Below are 16,075 nucleotides of genomic sequence, written 5' to 3'. Positions count from 1 at the left end.
GCTGTCTTGCGATTGAGCTTGGTGGAGAGCGGATCGGTGAAGCTTGCGTAGCCTACTGACGTGCTTTGTTTTTCCCAAGGATGTCCAAGTTCACAAGATACTGCGCCTTGTGCCTGGTTGCTAGACAACGATTTCCACGGCAGCATTTTGTTCTCTTGGATCGGATTGTCTGGCTGTAAGCTCAGCATCGCTTCCCGTTGACGGATGACAGATGGGGAAGTCTAGGCGCAATAAGCCTAGAAGGATCGAGCTCTGAATTTGAGCACTGAGCAACATCGCGCGGATATTGAAAATTGTTCGTCCGTGGGCGCTTGGGACGTCATTCAGTTTCTCTGCCATCGTCTCATTATGGCCTTTGCCAGCAGCTGCCAGTAGCATCTGGGACAGCCACTGTCTTGTTGCAAGCATGCTTTGGATGACCACGAATAACGTCCAACCATATCGAGTCATTTTGGGGCAACCGTCAGCCTTGACTCAAGGCCACGCGGGAGACATGAGTTCACCGGCTTTCCTCCAGGTTGTACAGTGGCTCGGAAAAAAGGGCGGTCACCGAGGTTCTGGAGCAATTGAATCAAGTGCTTGCGCCGAGTCGCGCACCGCAGACTGACGTGGACAGCGCGCTTGCGCAAGTTCTGCTTCAAGTTGAGAGTTTGGAGACATCCGCCAGCTTTCTTTTACCGAGCAGCCGGATGTCGTGCGTCGGCGAGCGGCAACAGGCCGAAAAACAACGAACTGGCGAGATGAATGGAGTGCAGATCAATCTGGCTCAAGGCGCAACCACCTTCAGGTTGCATGATCATCCGGCCTTAAAAAATGGAGCCGCGGTGCCGTTCCATTTGCGGTGAGGCGCTCCGACGATGCTCCGAGGCGGCGTACTCTCGGTGCAGTCTACGTGCTCGGTTTGATATGGCGGCTGTTTCGACTTGCTATGGGTCAACAGCGCACATCCGACGTCGCAGCGTCGTAAGGCGCATGTTTGGAAAAGCCTTGGTCGTGGTAGGATTAGAGACCGACTTTGTTGCTTCGTCCAGCACCATCGTCCAGCTAGTTTGTCCCGCCCGATAGACAGGGATGGGAATAAAAACATTGCCGGCCAAAAAAGCGGTCGAAGTCTCAACGATGCTGCGGGCTGGCGGGGTTCGAGCTGATAACAGACATGATAAGTTTGAACCGCGGAAACACGGCCTGCCAGCGAAGGGGAAGTACACAATACCTCCCACGCTCCCCGCGAGTCCTTGGAGGTGGACAATCTTGCAAGTTGCCACGAGTTTTCGACCTCCATGGGGCCACCCACTTGCATCTTCGGCCGAACAAGCACCAAGTGCACGGCGCGTCGTGGTTGTTCGTGGCATCGACAGGAAAAAAGTGCCCGTACCTCACGGAGTCAAGTTGTGCAGTGCAATTAACGGTCTGGAAAGCCGCTACGGGCGATGGCCGGGAGCAGTGTGTATTAGCAAGCGAGTGCAAGCAGCGCAGCGCAACGTCTCATTCTCGAGTGTCTGAGACTGTTGTTGGCTGGGGGTCCTGGGCAGAAAAGTCGGATCCTGGAAATCCTGGCAATTGCGCGCACTTTTGGCGACTGCAACCGTGCAACGTCGCTAGGAGCTTTTTCGCGGTTTACAGCTTGTTAGTGGTTAGTGTGTTCGTACACCACAGACGACGGTTGACCCATCACCCTGGCTGTCATTCCGCCCACTCGGAGAATAATCCACTTGCAAATTGTGCAGAATTGAGAATGCGATCTCGATGGCGGCCGTTGTCCGTGTTCCCCAGCGTGCATGTTTCGCTACCCATCAACGCTGAAAACAGGACTCTTGTGGTACTGAATGACGTTCCCCAAACGTGGCTTGCAGAATAGGCTGGAAACTCCTGACTGACTTTCAATGTGCGGGGAGGGGATGGTCGCACTGAAAACAGGCAAAAGTAAATTGCATGCTCGGCCGATGAGCTCTGAATGATGGAAGGTTGTCGTTATCGACAGACTGTGTATCCGCAGTGGAAAACCTGATGCGGCCGAGAAAGGGCAATTTCACGAACCCTTGAACCTTGTTCGGCCGGCGCACCGAGCCAGGTCTGGTGGGGGAGATTGGCCGCTGTGACACCAGAAGGAGGCTATTCCACGGCGGCTGGGAGCCATACTCGGTCCATGTCAAGGCATCGTGAGGAGGCAAGGCACGACGGAGTCTTGTCTTGGTGCTCGCAATACTCGGATATTATGATGCTGAATACGTGCAGAATACGGCGGCTCTCATTTGACGGAGTCGGGGAATTAGAGTGCTTCCATGCAGGACGCGAATACGTGCTTGGCCGCCGTCTGAAGGTCGACACCTTATTCCAGAAGTATGAAGGCTGATGACAGGGAGTGGCTGTTATCGGGGTGCGGGCAGTCTCAGATTGTCTTGTCCGACGTTGAAAGAGTGGCTGATGGGATTTGGAGATCGACGACGGGCATCCCTTCGCATGCACGAACTGCATCGGGTTGCCAGAAGTCTGTTGTGAGGCGACCAAGCATATTGCTTGAAAAGAGAGCGGAGGGCAGGACGTGTGATGAGGATATGCTGGTCTTTGCAACCCCCGAGTGCCCCATCAAGTCAAGTGCCACACTCTGAAACGAGCACCTTCACTGAGCCTCAAGGGCAACGACCAGACATTTTAGTGGCACAGCCATCGACCGCGTGCCTGGCCCCTTGTATCTGAAAGGCTACCGATACACTGACGGGAGTGGGATGCATGCATCCACACCGGGCAAGGTGAGGTCGCGGGCACCGCCAGCGGCCGATAGGGAGGATGAGAGACGAACTGATGATTTGCGTTGACCACGGACAGGCAGAGCACGCCAAATGATGGCGAGATGAGGGGAAGCTATCCCTGTCGGTGTCCAGGCCACCACTTGTGCAGTGTAAGAAGCTGGCGTCGCAGCGTAGTACGAAAACGAGCGCGGGCGGGGAGAAAGAGGGCACATAATGACCGAACCAGGTTAACTAGAAATCTGGATCTGATATACGATAGGGTCAAGGAGAATAAGACGAGGGGAATTTGGAAGTGATGGGAGCACCACGGAGCGGTAGTCGGCATCGGAGGAATAGGTTGATCGGATGCCGTGACCTGGGGAAGATGCAGGTCTGGCTTTGATCGAAAACTGGTCTGGTCAGGTCAGGTCAGGTCAGTCCGGTCAAGCGTGTGGTCGCATCTGGAATTTGCGAGATGCGCATGGGAAAGTGAGCGAACCGGAGATGGCGCTATGTTGGTTGAGCAAGCGCCCAGGGTCCGGAAGGAGGAGAGCGAGGCCACTACCTGGCTAAAGACAAGACACACACACACACACAGCAGACACGGGACAGCCACAGACAGAGCTTGGTGGTCCTCACCTCATGCAGTAAACGTGGGTTTTCTGGCCGCGGAGAGAAAGGCCGGGTCCTCGAGGGATGGAACCTGCCATGAGCGACCTAACGCAGAGCAAGGGAAGGAAGCCAGGAACAGGAACAGGAACAGGAACCACCTCGTGAATAACACACGGCGGCGGCAAGGGCAGGACGTGGAGCGGGCAACTCCAACCCTAGGAAGGTGAGGTCGCAACGTGGTGGCTTGACGGACTTGGGATAGGACGAGGGGGCTAATCGTACCTTCCCAGGTTCTCTGTCGTTCCTTCCCTTGAACTTCCCCTCACTGCGACCTTCCTTCCGCTTCGTTGCGCATGGCAGCAGGCTGCTAGGTCTTTCTGATTTGCGAGCTGAGGTAAGGAAGGAACGGCAAGAAACACGCGAGGTTGGTTTTGGTTGCCCCTGCCGTAAGTAGACGGGAAGGAACGAGGAGGAACAAACGGAAGGACCCAACGCACCGCACCGCACCGGCAGGACCTGGAAGGGAGGAAGGAAACAAACACCACATCTGAGGCAGGAAGGTGAGCAAGTAAGGTACCTACCTCAGCGAACCTAAGGTACGAAAGAAGATCCCGATACTCTGGGCGGGCTTTGGCGATTGCCTTGCACTAAAACAAGCCAACATCGCCGTGCCAGGAGAGTCTGACGCCCCCAAATTCCCCATCCAAGCGGATACAAGTCCGCAGCGCTGAGAAAGGAAACACCTAGCCCGAATGGCTCCAATGGCGCTGGCGGGGCCGATCCGGGCCTCGCAATCCCGACTTTGGGCGAAAGCCTTGCACCCAAACACCAAGCCACCCTTCGAATACAATGCTCATTTTCCACCTACGACGTCCACCTCATTTCACTACCTAAACTTACGCAGTACGGACACAGCCAGAAAGAACCTTCGTGACGATGATGAATCAGGGCGTCTGCCGCAGGTAAAGAGGTAACAGGTGCCGCGCCCGCGTCATGGCCTCGATGCGTCCCGTGTCTACTGATCCAATCAAGGACTTCGATGCATCCATCATCGTCTCAATGTGTGCCCGAGCCACACCCACTCTCCCACACCACACGCCTCTCGGCCACGCTGCTGCTGCTACTGCTGCGGTGCACACCAACACCTTTTTCCACACAGATCTTGGTCCTCCATCGCCCATCGTTCAGCTTCTGCGTCTTGCTGCTGCACCCTCCATCGTCGTCCATCCAATTGGGGTAACCGCCCAGTTGCCTGAGCGTTCCGAGACATGCAATGACGCCTTGTCTTCTCTCTTGCTCCTTGCCTTAGCTTACCTCACCTTCATTGCCGGCTGCCGTTTTCTGCTTCCTGCCCAGTATCTGCACCTTCGGTGCGGCGAGCATCTCACCGCGTTGGCTGACGGTCTGGCTGCCCATGGCCACCTGCATCTCGGACACGCCTAATCAAAGCCCGCTCGCTACCTACGCGCAACTTCATCGGCGTCAAGACGCCAGCTCCGCCCGTCAGCCTGAATGCCCGTATCAGTTCATTCCAGCCGTTGTCCGGAGCCAGTGAGGGGCGAATATGCGCACAGCTCGATCTGATGTAGCTTGCAGAGTGCAGCAAAAAGACAAAGAAACCCGTCTGGGTACGGATACATCCACTCACTCGGGTGGATATCGCAGCCGCCTCCAGCCTGCAGCTTCCCTACCTAGCCTGACCCATTACCTCCCCATGGCGGTGCCGCCGTCGTGGCTGTCATGGTCGCACAATTAAGCCATCATGTCTGGAGAAGCCCTTTGTAAGCCAACGAGACAGGACAAGGGCGTCTGTCTCTCTGCCAAGGACCAACGCCAGACCCGGCCAGACCGCAACATGAGGGAAGGAAATCTGGATGGTATCAATCAGACGAAAGAACTGCACCACCATCCCGTCTTGAGGTCCATCGCGCCTCATCCACATCCTGGCTGCTGGCTGGCAATGGTGGTTCCCCCGGACGGCACGCTCTAGGGAGTACATGGTACTTTGACACCTCACCTTGCCTTCACCTCACAGCAGCTACCATTCGTAAAGTAGAGTCCAGAGCGAAAGAGAGAGAGCGTCACCTCCGCCTTTACTGGGTACTCGATGCCGCTGGATGCCGCTACACCCATACGGATGGCCGTCCGGCATGACTTGGCACTTGAACCCCCCCCAACCACGCTTCATGTCCAGACCAAGTGCGAAGGACGTCCCGCTCGGCCAAGACGCATGCCACTGCAGCCCTGCATGGACCAGCAACCGGCCAGCGGCCATGGTCCTTGGAACCTGGAAGAGCCCTGCCCATTCGCTGCCGCAGGCGGTACTTTGTCCCTTTCCGCCCTTCTCCAACCCACCTTGCGCGTCTCAAACCATGCACTTCGTCACCGTCAGTTCCACCTCCTGGATTCTTGTGCATGGCATCTGTTCGAGCAGCAGATGCCATCTGAGGCCCATTCCTACACCATACACCACCATGCCACCACATTGCCCGCTGCTGTTGCCGCTGCTGCTGCCACTGCCTAGTACCTTACGCAACGGGCTCAGTACGGGCACAAGGGCAATACTAGTTTTCTAGGTAGAGTACCTGAGTACCTACATACATGCAATGCCTGCTGCCATGGAATAATACACCGTGACCTCAGACATCGCTCCCGGTCCAAACCTGCTTTTTGGCCCTGGTGCTTTGCAACCAGCTTCGCAGTTCCCGTACTGCTCCCGCTCCCACAACTCCGTTGGCTGCATAGCAAGCGTGCACAACTCGCAGTTGATCCTGGTAACTGACTCTTATTGCCCATGCCCACGTCTTAAGACGTTCTATCCGTACGGAGACCTTACCTGGAGAACGGGCAGACAGGCATGCTCTCTGATGTGGAGCATCCGTCGGGCTTAATCGATAGACGCTCGCTCGGTCTGGTCCGGTGCGCAAAGCCTCAGACCCATGCCATCTCTGCTTTAATTGCGCCTATCCCACCATTAACCACCGCCTTTCTCTGTTCGTCCTGGTCTCCATTTTGGTGATCTATTAGACCCCAAGAGTGCCCACCCCTTTCCTCTTTGCTTCACTGATCGCGCTGGTACTTGACCTTACCTCGCTCCTACCGTGCTTGGGTTTTTATTTTATTCATTCACAGTGAGCTCTTCATCAACCGGCCCAAGCTTATCACGCCATTATCCTGACCCTTCCCGCACAGGCGCACTTGCTTTTGAGATCCAGGGAAAAAAAAGACGAAACCGCGAGTTCCAAAAACAGAAAGAAGGCAGGCTACGGAATATTTGCGCGGCATGGCAGTGTCAAGGTCGTCGTAACATCATCTTGCCGGCTGGAGCTCCTCAGCCTGCCCTCCGACCTAAGTCTCTTCTTCGCCCACCCGCCTCGTCTTCACCGGTTTGCTGCAACTGCGATCTGGTGCAGGCGCGAAAACCAGGCCGCAGTCAAAGTGCCAAAATGGGCAACACACACTCGATCGAGTCGATTCAGCAATCCGACCTTCACAGCAGCCCCAGCAGGAGAGCACCTCAAAAACTCTCCAAACCGAGAGTCGGAAACCATGGCTCGATATCTTCGGCACAGGCAGCTGGCCTACTAGGCAGTCACAGCCGCACCGGCTCCGTCAGCCTCCCGCCTTCTCGATCGAATTCCCGCGTCATGTCTGAAGCTTTTTCACCCGAGCCTCCGACCACCAATGAATTGCAGACCGACACATGTTCGCCAGCCGAAACTTTTCCTCCAGTACCACCAGAACCCGAGTCTAAGCCAGAAACGCCGGCCAGAGACTGGAAGCGGAGAGCAAGCTTATTCCGCTCCAAGAGCTCCCAAGAGGCGCGTCGCAAGGATAAGAGGAGGCAGACAATATTGGTGAGCCCTGAGGCTGAAGATAGGATGTCGAGGGCAAACTCTATGACTTGGGAGTCTCAGAAGGACATGGACCAAGCCAGGCAGCTCCAAGTGGACAGGTACGTGACACCGGCTGGCCGCATGTCGGTGCACTTTAACTAACCTCCTGAAACAGCTGGCTCGTTCCTGGAAACCGACAATCCATAAACTACAACTTGATGTCCTACGAATCCAGGCGATTGCTAAATTTGAGTGAAGACCTCGCCGCTTGCGAGGAGAATTCCATCATGTCCGACAGCAAATTCGAGGCTTCACCCTTCCAGGTGACGGCCAGTACGTGGAAGAGTTCGCATCCGCACCAGCCGCCGGCGACAACACCAGCAACACCAGTAGCAGCACCGGCAACACCACTGCCACTGCCACTTCCTAGGGCCAATTCTGACGTTTCTCTCTACGCTCCAGTCCGGCGACGATCCATGGTACAGACACCAGGAGTCGCGACTCGCGTTCCTTCGGCAACTGACTACTACTACTCCGCATCGAGGAGATCAAGCTTTCGGCACAGCATGCCGTCGACCCCAGCCGGCGGGCGATCGAGATTGAACTCTATTGAAGGAGGCTTCATGGCCCTGAATGAGCTTATAGAAGCAGAGCCCATGCCAGAGCTTCTGCCGCCGCCCGTCCAAGAGCCCGTTGAACGTGCCCTCACACCTTCCGACATGGACTATCGACCACTAGGCACGATGAAATTCGGATCGTTGCGAATCACGAACGGCGAGGCTAGCCCTCTTCCCAGCCCGGACCTCGAGCCGTCAATCGAACACCAAGCGATGGCGGAACAGCTTGCAAACGACGATCTGAAGGGCGAGTTGGAGTATGGTAACTACGAGGTTGAGATTACTGTGTCGCCGGTACAGCGTGGTGCTACGCCTAAGGGACTCGGTCCGATTGAGACGACTTTGCTGGGGGTGGAATCACCCAGGTTACGAACAGACTCGTTAGTGGCCTCCCTTGCCAATTCCTGCAGAAGACGTCATTTATTGTAATAAATCGTGAGAAGACTCACGCTGACTCCACATTAGGCCGCTCAGCCCCGAGCTAAAGGTTGCATCCAAGCACACAGCAATGGAAGATCAGCTGTTCGAGGACGACGTGCAAGTTGAATATTCGGCCGAGATTCTAACCGTCAGAAATGACCCGAACGCGAAACCGTCTCTTGAGCAACTGCAAGCAGACCAGTCTCAGAAGCAATACCAGGGTGTCGTCCGCGCTGACAGCGGAGTCGTCACCAGCCCAACGACGGAATACCAGCCTAACAAGCCGCTGTCCAAGGCTGATTCCGGCTACAGTTCGAATGTCTCATTGAGGTCGTTCCATGCCAAGCCAAATGCGACCGGAAAAGATCGACCGGCACGCGTAACCACGGAGCAATCGGGCGACGAAAAATCTGTCTCCAACCCATCGCCCTTGGTTGCTGTTCCAGCAATCAGCACCATTAATATCGATCAGGTTGCGATTGATGCAGCTGGCTCAGACTCTGCGTCTTCCACTCCTCCGCCTGTGCCACCCAAGAACGATTCCATGACTTTGCCAAACGCTAACACGATGACGATCACCTCTCCGAGACACTTGCAATTCTTCAACCTGGCTCGTCGGGACCGGAAAACGACTTTCGATATGTCCAAGGCCGCGGAAATCGGCCCCACATCCCCGCAGCCCGCTGAATCCAGCGCCGCCGACCCCGATAAGCCTTCAGCTATGACAATTGGCAGTGGCTCTCAACGCGCAAGCAAGTTTCAGCGGTTCCTCACCGGCTCTGGTATGCGAGGACCTCCGGCTGTTCATGACACCCACGCCGCCAATGATGCCGTCCCTACTGTACCTCAGGATGTCCAGACCAAGCTTGAGGAGCACACTGGGCGGTTCCCGTTGTCGGCCAGGAGGTTGACTCTTCGGACCCGGGAAAGCAAGGACACCTTGAAGACGATCTTCAGCGTCGGCAGTGTTGAAATCGGGCAATCCGATGCACCAGACCTGGCGCCTGTTGACAGAAAGATTGTCGTTAGGAAGCCTGTCCCACAGGCGAGCGAGGCATCTGATGTACCGAAGACACCCAAGACTCCTAAGACTCCCCGCCGTCTGTCGTTTCAGAATGTTGGCTCTACGATCGGACAGGCTGCTGCCTCGGTGATGCCGCGGCGCTCCATCCATCGGAAGCCTGTTCCATCCGCCAGTGCTGAGAAGGCGAAGGAGGAAGAAACTAAGGCCGACGAGATTTATAGCGGATTCGAATCCAGGATCACTGCCATTGGCAGCGTGAGCGACAGTGTTGGTAAAAGTTCTTTCGACCAAGCCTTCATGGCCCTGCCTCAATCGAGAGAGGCCGAAAGACCCCGCTCAGCTAGTCGCACCTTCACGATGACAGCGCAGATGGAGCGTAGTATGGGAACGCACCTTCGCGCCCAAGGTCAGATGCCCTCGATGGACGGTGATGGTGGGCTTGCTCCTTCGCCACGCAGCCAAACCTTCACTGAGGCCGATCTCAGAAAAAAGACGTCGCCTCCTGTCAGCTTGCACACCCGAAGCGGCAAGAGCCTTCGAAAGCCTGCGCCACTGCGCCCGAAATCATCATCATCCAGCGAGGGGCAGCAGAGACGGCAGAGTTTGTCCAGGCAAACCAGCCGCGAGACGATCTACAGTTACCCAGCAGCATCCCCCGGGGGAATTGATGAGACACTGGACGTCCCTCCCGTTCCGCCAATGAGCCCTCGCAGCTACACAATGCTTGAGCAGCAATACGCGATGCGCCGTCAGGCTTCAGATGATAAGTGGCGTCCCAGCAATCAAGCTGGTCTGGCCCCTCCCCGTCCCGCCATGCGGAGCATGTCCACCATGTCCCCGGCACCTCCTGCTCGTCAGCTCCGCCATCGGGCAAGTTACGATGGCTACTCTCAGCAGTATCGAGGACCAGTAGCGCGGGGACCTCCCCCAATGGGCCAATCCGCCAGCCAAAGTGGCGCCTACTACCAGCAGCAGCTTCTGAACATTGAACAGCAGCACTGGGAGCAGGAAGAAGACATTTCTCCTGACAATGTCCAGCCGGGTTTACACAGAACCCGTAGCCGCAGTCGCAGTGTTCATGCAAGCGGTAACCCGCCCTATCGAGTCCTACACAGCTACAACTCTCCCGCCTACCGCAACGTACCCATCTGGGGCTGAGACTCATTCTCTCCCCGCCTTCACTTTCTTGCAAGATGGCGAGCACCATCAATGATTTCATCCAAAACACATTGCAAGCGTTTGAAACGACCCTCCAGTTCGCGCGACCCAGCGCTCCTTCTGTTCGCATTTCCCTATGTACAACTATTGCGCACACACTTGACGTACGGCAAATCACCGACGTCTGCATGACATGGTGACTCCTCTCACGAGCGCCCAAGGAATTTTCGGATGTCCTTGTTCTTCTTCTCGCCTTTCTTTGAACATACACATACACTGTTGGATACCCACGGGGCCTGATGAACACGGATAAACACGGCTAACACATGAGAATTATACCACAAAAACAAAAAAACGAGGTTTCCCTCTCCGTTGAGAAGGCGGCACAACAGTACACGACTCTTTCTCGTCCATGGATTTGGCTCTTGGTGGTCAATCGGCGTTATGGAATACCCATGAAATTGCTATGAGGAGGAGGCCAGCAGAGCAAGCTATGCTTTGCAAAGCTGATCTGGGCAAGAGAAATGCATCTTGGGCAGATACGGTGATGTAGGACAGATACGTTCGCGGGGTTTAGGTATCAGCCGTTCCCCGCGACGAATACAAGATGTTGACAGTGACTGATTTATTTTTGGTGATGTATGTGACGTCGCAGAATCGAGGTGCTCAGTCCTAAACTGCTAGTTGTGCGGCATAATATTCAAACAACCTTTGACATGTTCTCATCCTTCCCGACCTCATTCTTCAACACGATCGCCCGCTCATTGTTCTTCTTCGCCCTGTCTGTACTGACGGTGCACATCGACGCCACCGTCGCCGCAACACCGAACCCAATCGCCACAAGATACACGAGCCGGAAGCCCGCAACGTACGACTGCTTGGTCGCCTCGATCGCCAGCACCGTCAACCGCGGCGTAACCCCGGCGACGGCGCTGTATGCTGCCGCCGTATTCGTCCCCGCCGCCTTGACCAGGCCAGCCAGCAGTGACTCGGAGAATTCGACCCCCGAGGCGTCGATTGCCGACTTCATCTCGCCGGGCAGCACTTCAGCGAGGCGGGAGGAGTAGATTGCTGTGTAGATTGCCGTCGCTACTGCGCCGCCGAAGAGGCGGAATGTCCCGGCCAGACCGACTGCTACGCCCCTGGGTTGGTGCTCATGTCAGCCAAATTCGATGATGGGCTTGGCGTATCATGGGCAGGAGGAGACTTACAAATCGTTCTGGTCTTCCAATCCAAAAGACAGCATAGTAAAGGACAGCAGCTGGGGAGGTGTTATGGTGATGGCTGTGATCACGACCGTGACGATGGCTTGGGCGCGGTCGTTGGATCCGACTGATGCCATTGAGCCGATGAGAGCTGTCTGCACGACGGTGAATCCGACGAGCTGCCATTTCTCATGGTGGAGGCGCGAGCAGATGAAGACGGTGATCAAGCCGGCGGCTACTCTCAGTTAGCCTGTTACGTATCAAATAAAGAAGATTTCCGTTGGGCTTTACTCCAGGTGCCGCAGGAAAACACAGTTGCGTAGACTCCTCTCAGGATGGTCTCCTCCGGGCCGACGAAGAAGGCTTGCGACTGCCTGGGCCAGAGAACGTTCATGCTGTAGTACAGCATGCCCCCGACGAAACAAACCACCATCACCATGTCGAACCTGCAATGAGTCAATCAGCATCACAGCAGGCGTGAAGTTTCGACACACCCCACTTACTCTCTCACACGCCTGAACAGCTTGGGCGGGAACAGCGGGTACTCCAGCTCAGCAAACGCATCCCAGACGCCGACACCAACAAAGCAGCAGACTCCCAGCACGATGGGCGCGATCGTGCCCGGGTGCGTCCACGGATACGTCCTTGCGCCAAAGTTGATGCCCAACAAGAACAGCACGCCGCCGGCCATGAAGAGGAACACGCCGACGTAGTCCAGCTGCGCCAGCAGCTGCAGCCGCGTCTTGCCGTCTCTGCGGTGCTTCATCTCAAAGTCGGGCGGGCGGTAGAAGAGGAAAAGCAGCACGAAGGCGGCGCAGTGGAAGGCGAAGAGGTACCAGTACGCGCCGCGCCAGCCGATGTCCTGGTGGGCGATGAAGGCGTAGCTGACGAGCGGGGAGGTGAAGGCGAGCGCCAGGGAGACGTCGAGGCCGCCGACGGCCTTGATGCGGTGGCGGTTGGGCACGCACTCCTGGACGCAGGCGTAGCAGAGCTCCTGGAAGCCGGAGCCGATGCCGAAGAGGGCGCCGGAGACGATCATCTGGTTGATGGAGCGGGCGGTGGCGCCGACGAGGGTGCCGACAATGGAGACGGCGGCGCCGGTCATCATGAAGTAGCGCCGGCCGAAGATGTCGGAGAGGCGGCCGCCGACGGAGACGAGGATGGAGGCGCCGAGGGTCCAGGTGACGGTGATCCAGGTCGAGTTCGGGGAGGGCCCGAGGTCGGCGTTGATGTAGGGGAGGGTTGTGGAGGGGATGAGCATTGTCATTACGTAGGCGTTGATTTGGCCGCATAGTGCCTGTGGGATGAGGATGTTAGATCTTGATGGGTGGCCGAGGGTGTTTGGGATATGGGGTGGTATACGATTATGGCGAGGATGGTCTCTTTGCTGAGTTTGCCGTCCGTTTGAAGTTCGGCTTCGGAGGGGGGTGTAGTTGGCGTCGTGGTCGCGACATGTTGGTGGGTTTGGTGGTCTGTCTTTTCGTTGGATATGTCTGAGGTGGACGTCGAAGCTGCAGGTGCTGTTGAGACGGCCATGGCGATCTATGTGAGCAGACTAAATATGTTCATGCACTTTCATAGTCCACCCAAGATGTAGAGATAGTAGAAAATTCTAGTCAGAGCACTTTTCAAAGTGTTTCGTCCAGTGCGGGATTGCGATATTACATGGAATAGACGCGGTGCCACAAGTGTTGAGCCTCAGAACAGGACGCAAGAGAGGAGGTTCAGATTCGAGGTCGCTATAAGTGACTATGCTAACCCCACGAAACCTTCCCAGCTCTCTGGGCTCGGGTGCAGATATCCCTTTCATCTTTCTCATTGGCTGGAAGCTGTTTTGACAGACAACATCGTCATCGCGGAGCACAACGTTGTACGTCGGTAGCGAAGACCCGGTTGTGAATATGTAACACCTGACTGGCCAGCACATTGGTCCCTGAGATCTCGGGGTTCTGGGGACAAGATCCGCCCGAAGCCCCGCCCCCGCAATGTTTCAATGCAGGGTGAGTCGAGAGTCTCAGTTCTCCAGCATTGGCATCTCAAGCCATGTCTCAGGCTGCTGTCTTCTTAGTCTGCAAGAGCCCAGGTTGCAGACTCCGACAGGGCCAGTAAGGTCTGCAGCAGAATTATTACCACAGTCTTGGTAGCTAAGAACGCCGTTACTGAAGTAACGGTGGCCTGGATCAAGTTGGATGCAGGGAGATGCTCGCGAAAGCTTTTCCTGGACTTCAGGATCAACGCCGCGTGAATCATTAGCTCTTTCTGAGCTTCACAATCGTAACACTTTAGGGCTTCAAGAAGAAACAAAAGTCTGCGCTTAATCAATTAGTGGGCTTTCAAGATGGTAGAAGTCGTGTTCTACTTGGACCTTCGTGTAGTCTCGTCATGTCGTGCAATTTCGCTAGATTCGAAATCCACTTATGAAGCCAGTGTGAATTGCGCAACCTGTTAGTCTCCCTACCACTCAAGCAAACAGCAAACATCTCGAACCGCGGCCTGAGTGAACAAACAAAAGCCATTGGTGGATTCCGGGGTCTTCTGGGAACCAACACACACGGTGTTGAGCAGCCGGTGCAACGGAAAAGTTGACCCGAGCCAACAAACAGACACCGCCGTCTCCTGTTTTCCCCCTTCCACACTACTGTCGAACTAGTCGACCAGTCGTCCACTCGGCATACGACCTCACCCGAGACACACATACGCAAACCCCTCACTTCCCAAGTCATCGCCAAAATCCCGCGGAAATCTGACTCAGAAAGAGAGGACATCTGACTCACAATGCGCGTCGCAGTATTCGGCGCGACCGGCGTCCAAGGCGCCGCCCAGATCTCCGCCCTCGCTTCCGCATCTCACTACTCCATCGCCGTGACGCGGCGATCCTTCGACCCCACCACCCTCAAATCCTCCGATGCAGACGGTGATGCTGCTGACGCCGCCGCCCGCGCTGCACTTGCAGCTGCAGCGGAGACCCGCACCGCGGATTTCAACTCCGTCGAGACGCTTCCGGCCGCCCTCGCAGGCGCGGATGCTGTCTTCCTCAACCTGCCGTCCTTCCAGCCCCGCGAGCCCCTGGTCGCGGCCGCCAAGGCCATCGGCGAGGAGGCCGCCGCGCAGGCCGCGACGGTGAAGCTCGTCGTCTTCAACACAAGCTTCCCCGTCCCGGAGCGGGACGCCGGCATCGAGGCGCAGGAGACCCGCCGGGAGATGCGGCGCGTGCTTAGGGAGGCGACCAAGGGGAGTGGCGTGGCGGTAGTCTCGCTACAGCCTGTCGTGTACCTGGATAACCTGCTAGAGGGCTGGGCGCTCCCGCGTCTGAGAGATGAGGGGCGCATTGTGTACTGCCACAAGCCTGACCTCGAGGTCTCGTGGATCTGTCACGATGACCTGGCGGCGCTGATGGTTGCCACGCTGGATCGGGATCCGAAGGAGCTTGACGGGCGCGACATACCGGTGGGCGGGCCGGAGACGGTGCGGTTGTCGCAGCTTGCGGAGAAGCTCGGCCGCGCGTGGGACCGGCAGGTCGGGCACGAGAACCAGAGCGTGGACGACTTCGCGGGTGAGATGGCGGCGGCGTTGAAGGGCGCGCTGGAGTCGCAGGCCGGCAAGGAGGTGGAGACCGTGGTTGAGGAGACGAGAAAGGCTTACACTTGGTACAACGAGGCCGAGGAGAAGCCTTTCAAGGTCGACATGGGGCCGGTGCTGAAGGAGTTCCCGGCAAAGTTGACGCCGATTGAGGAGTGGGGGAAGCGCAAGGGGTGCCCGATCAAGGCGAAGTGAGGATTGGGAGTGGAAGGCATGGCGGTATCAGTTGGGTCACATGGTGGCGGTCTCTTTGAGCGTTTTTGTTTGCGTTGCTTGAGGTGGTTGACGATTCTGCTGGGGGGGTTTTTTGTTTGCGAGAAAAAAGGAATTTTGAAGGCAGTGAAAGAATACGAGTTCACTCATAAATCATAAAACAAGTCGGGACCGGTGTGCGGAGAAGTGGGGCCGGTGACGGACTGCAACTCCGAAACAACTGGATCTCACTCTTCCCGGAGTTCATGCGCTGAACTGATATCAGTCTACCAAAATTAGCAGTGTATCAAAAATGGTTCTTACCACTATACCTCAGTACTTCTCAATACCTTTGAGAAGTGACTGGTCGTGCCAAACCTCACGCGTGGCTGACGCGTGGCTGTGAGTGGGCGAAGCTGACACTCAAGGAACTAATCATGCATACCTGTACTTATCTATCCGCAGGTGAAAGCCAGCGTTCCACTTCTACAGGATGCGGGCTTATCATTGGCAGTGCTCGGAGCGGGGTAGGAGGCATGGTGCTTCTCTCTGAAAATCAGGCTGTGATATGAGGCCAATCAGTGAGCTCATGTCATGTGTGATGTGTTGTCAATCACTTGCTCATGTCTTATGTCTGACACTTTCTTTCCAACGTGAGCCCCTTCATTCACTTCTGCTTCTTAAGCGTTTTGTACAGTTCTGA

General features: G+C 56.2%; 3 protein-coding genes across 3 annotated transcripts; 2 read left to right on the top strand and 1 right to left on the bottom strand.

Moving 5' to 3' along the window:
* Positions 1-6,787: 6,787 nt before the first annotated feature.
* On the top strand, positions 6,788-10,396 carry GCG54_00009159 (uncharacterized protein; the record flags this gene model as incomplete). Its single annotated transcript, XM_045409108.1, has 3 exons — positions 6,788-7,296; positions 7,353-8,174; positions 8,260-10,396. The coding sequence occupies 3 exons, from the start codon at positions 6,788-6,790 to the stop codon at positions 10,394-10,396; spliced, it is 3,468 nt and encodes a 1,155-aa protein (XP_045256353.1).
* Positions 10,397-11,096: 700 nt separating this feature from the next.
* GCG54_00009158 (Efflux pump patC) lies at positions 11,097-13,137 on the bottom strand (the record flags this gene model as incomplete). The annotated part of the gene is made up of 5 exons (XM_045409107.1): positions 11,097-11,538; positions 11,608-11,836; positions 11,893-12,047; positions 12,105-12,898; positions 12,964-13,137. The coding sequence occupies 5 exons, from the start codon at positions 13,135-13,137 to the stop codon at positions 11,097-11,099; spliced, it is 1,794 nt and encodes a 597-aa protein (XP_045256352.1).
* A 1,239-nt stretch (positions 13,138-14,376) lies between these two features.
* GCG54_00009157 (uncharacterized protein) lies at positions 14,377-15,375 on the top strand (the record flags this gene model as incomplete). Its single annotated transcript, XM_045409106.1, has 1 exon — positions 14,377-15,375. The coding sequence occupies one exon, from the start codon at positions 14,377-14,379 to the stop codon at positions 15,373-15,375; it is 999 nt and encodes a 332-aa protein (XP_045256351.1).
* Positions 15,376-16,075: the final 700 nt, after the last annotated feature.

Source organism: Colletotrichum gloeosporioides (assembly GCF_011800055.1).
Source record: "Colletotrichum gloeosporioides strain Lc1 chromosome Unknown consensus_117, whole genome shotgun sequence".
In the NCBI taxonomy this organism is placed as follows: Eukaryota; Fungi; Ascomycota; class Sordariomycetes; order Glomerellales; family Glomerellaceae; genus Colletotrichum; species Colletotrichum gloeosporioides.
This window is presented reverse-complemented; position numbering and strand designations above follow the sequence as displayed.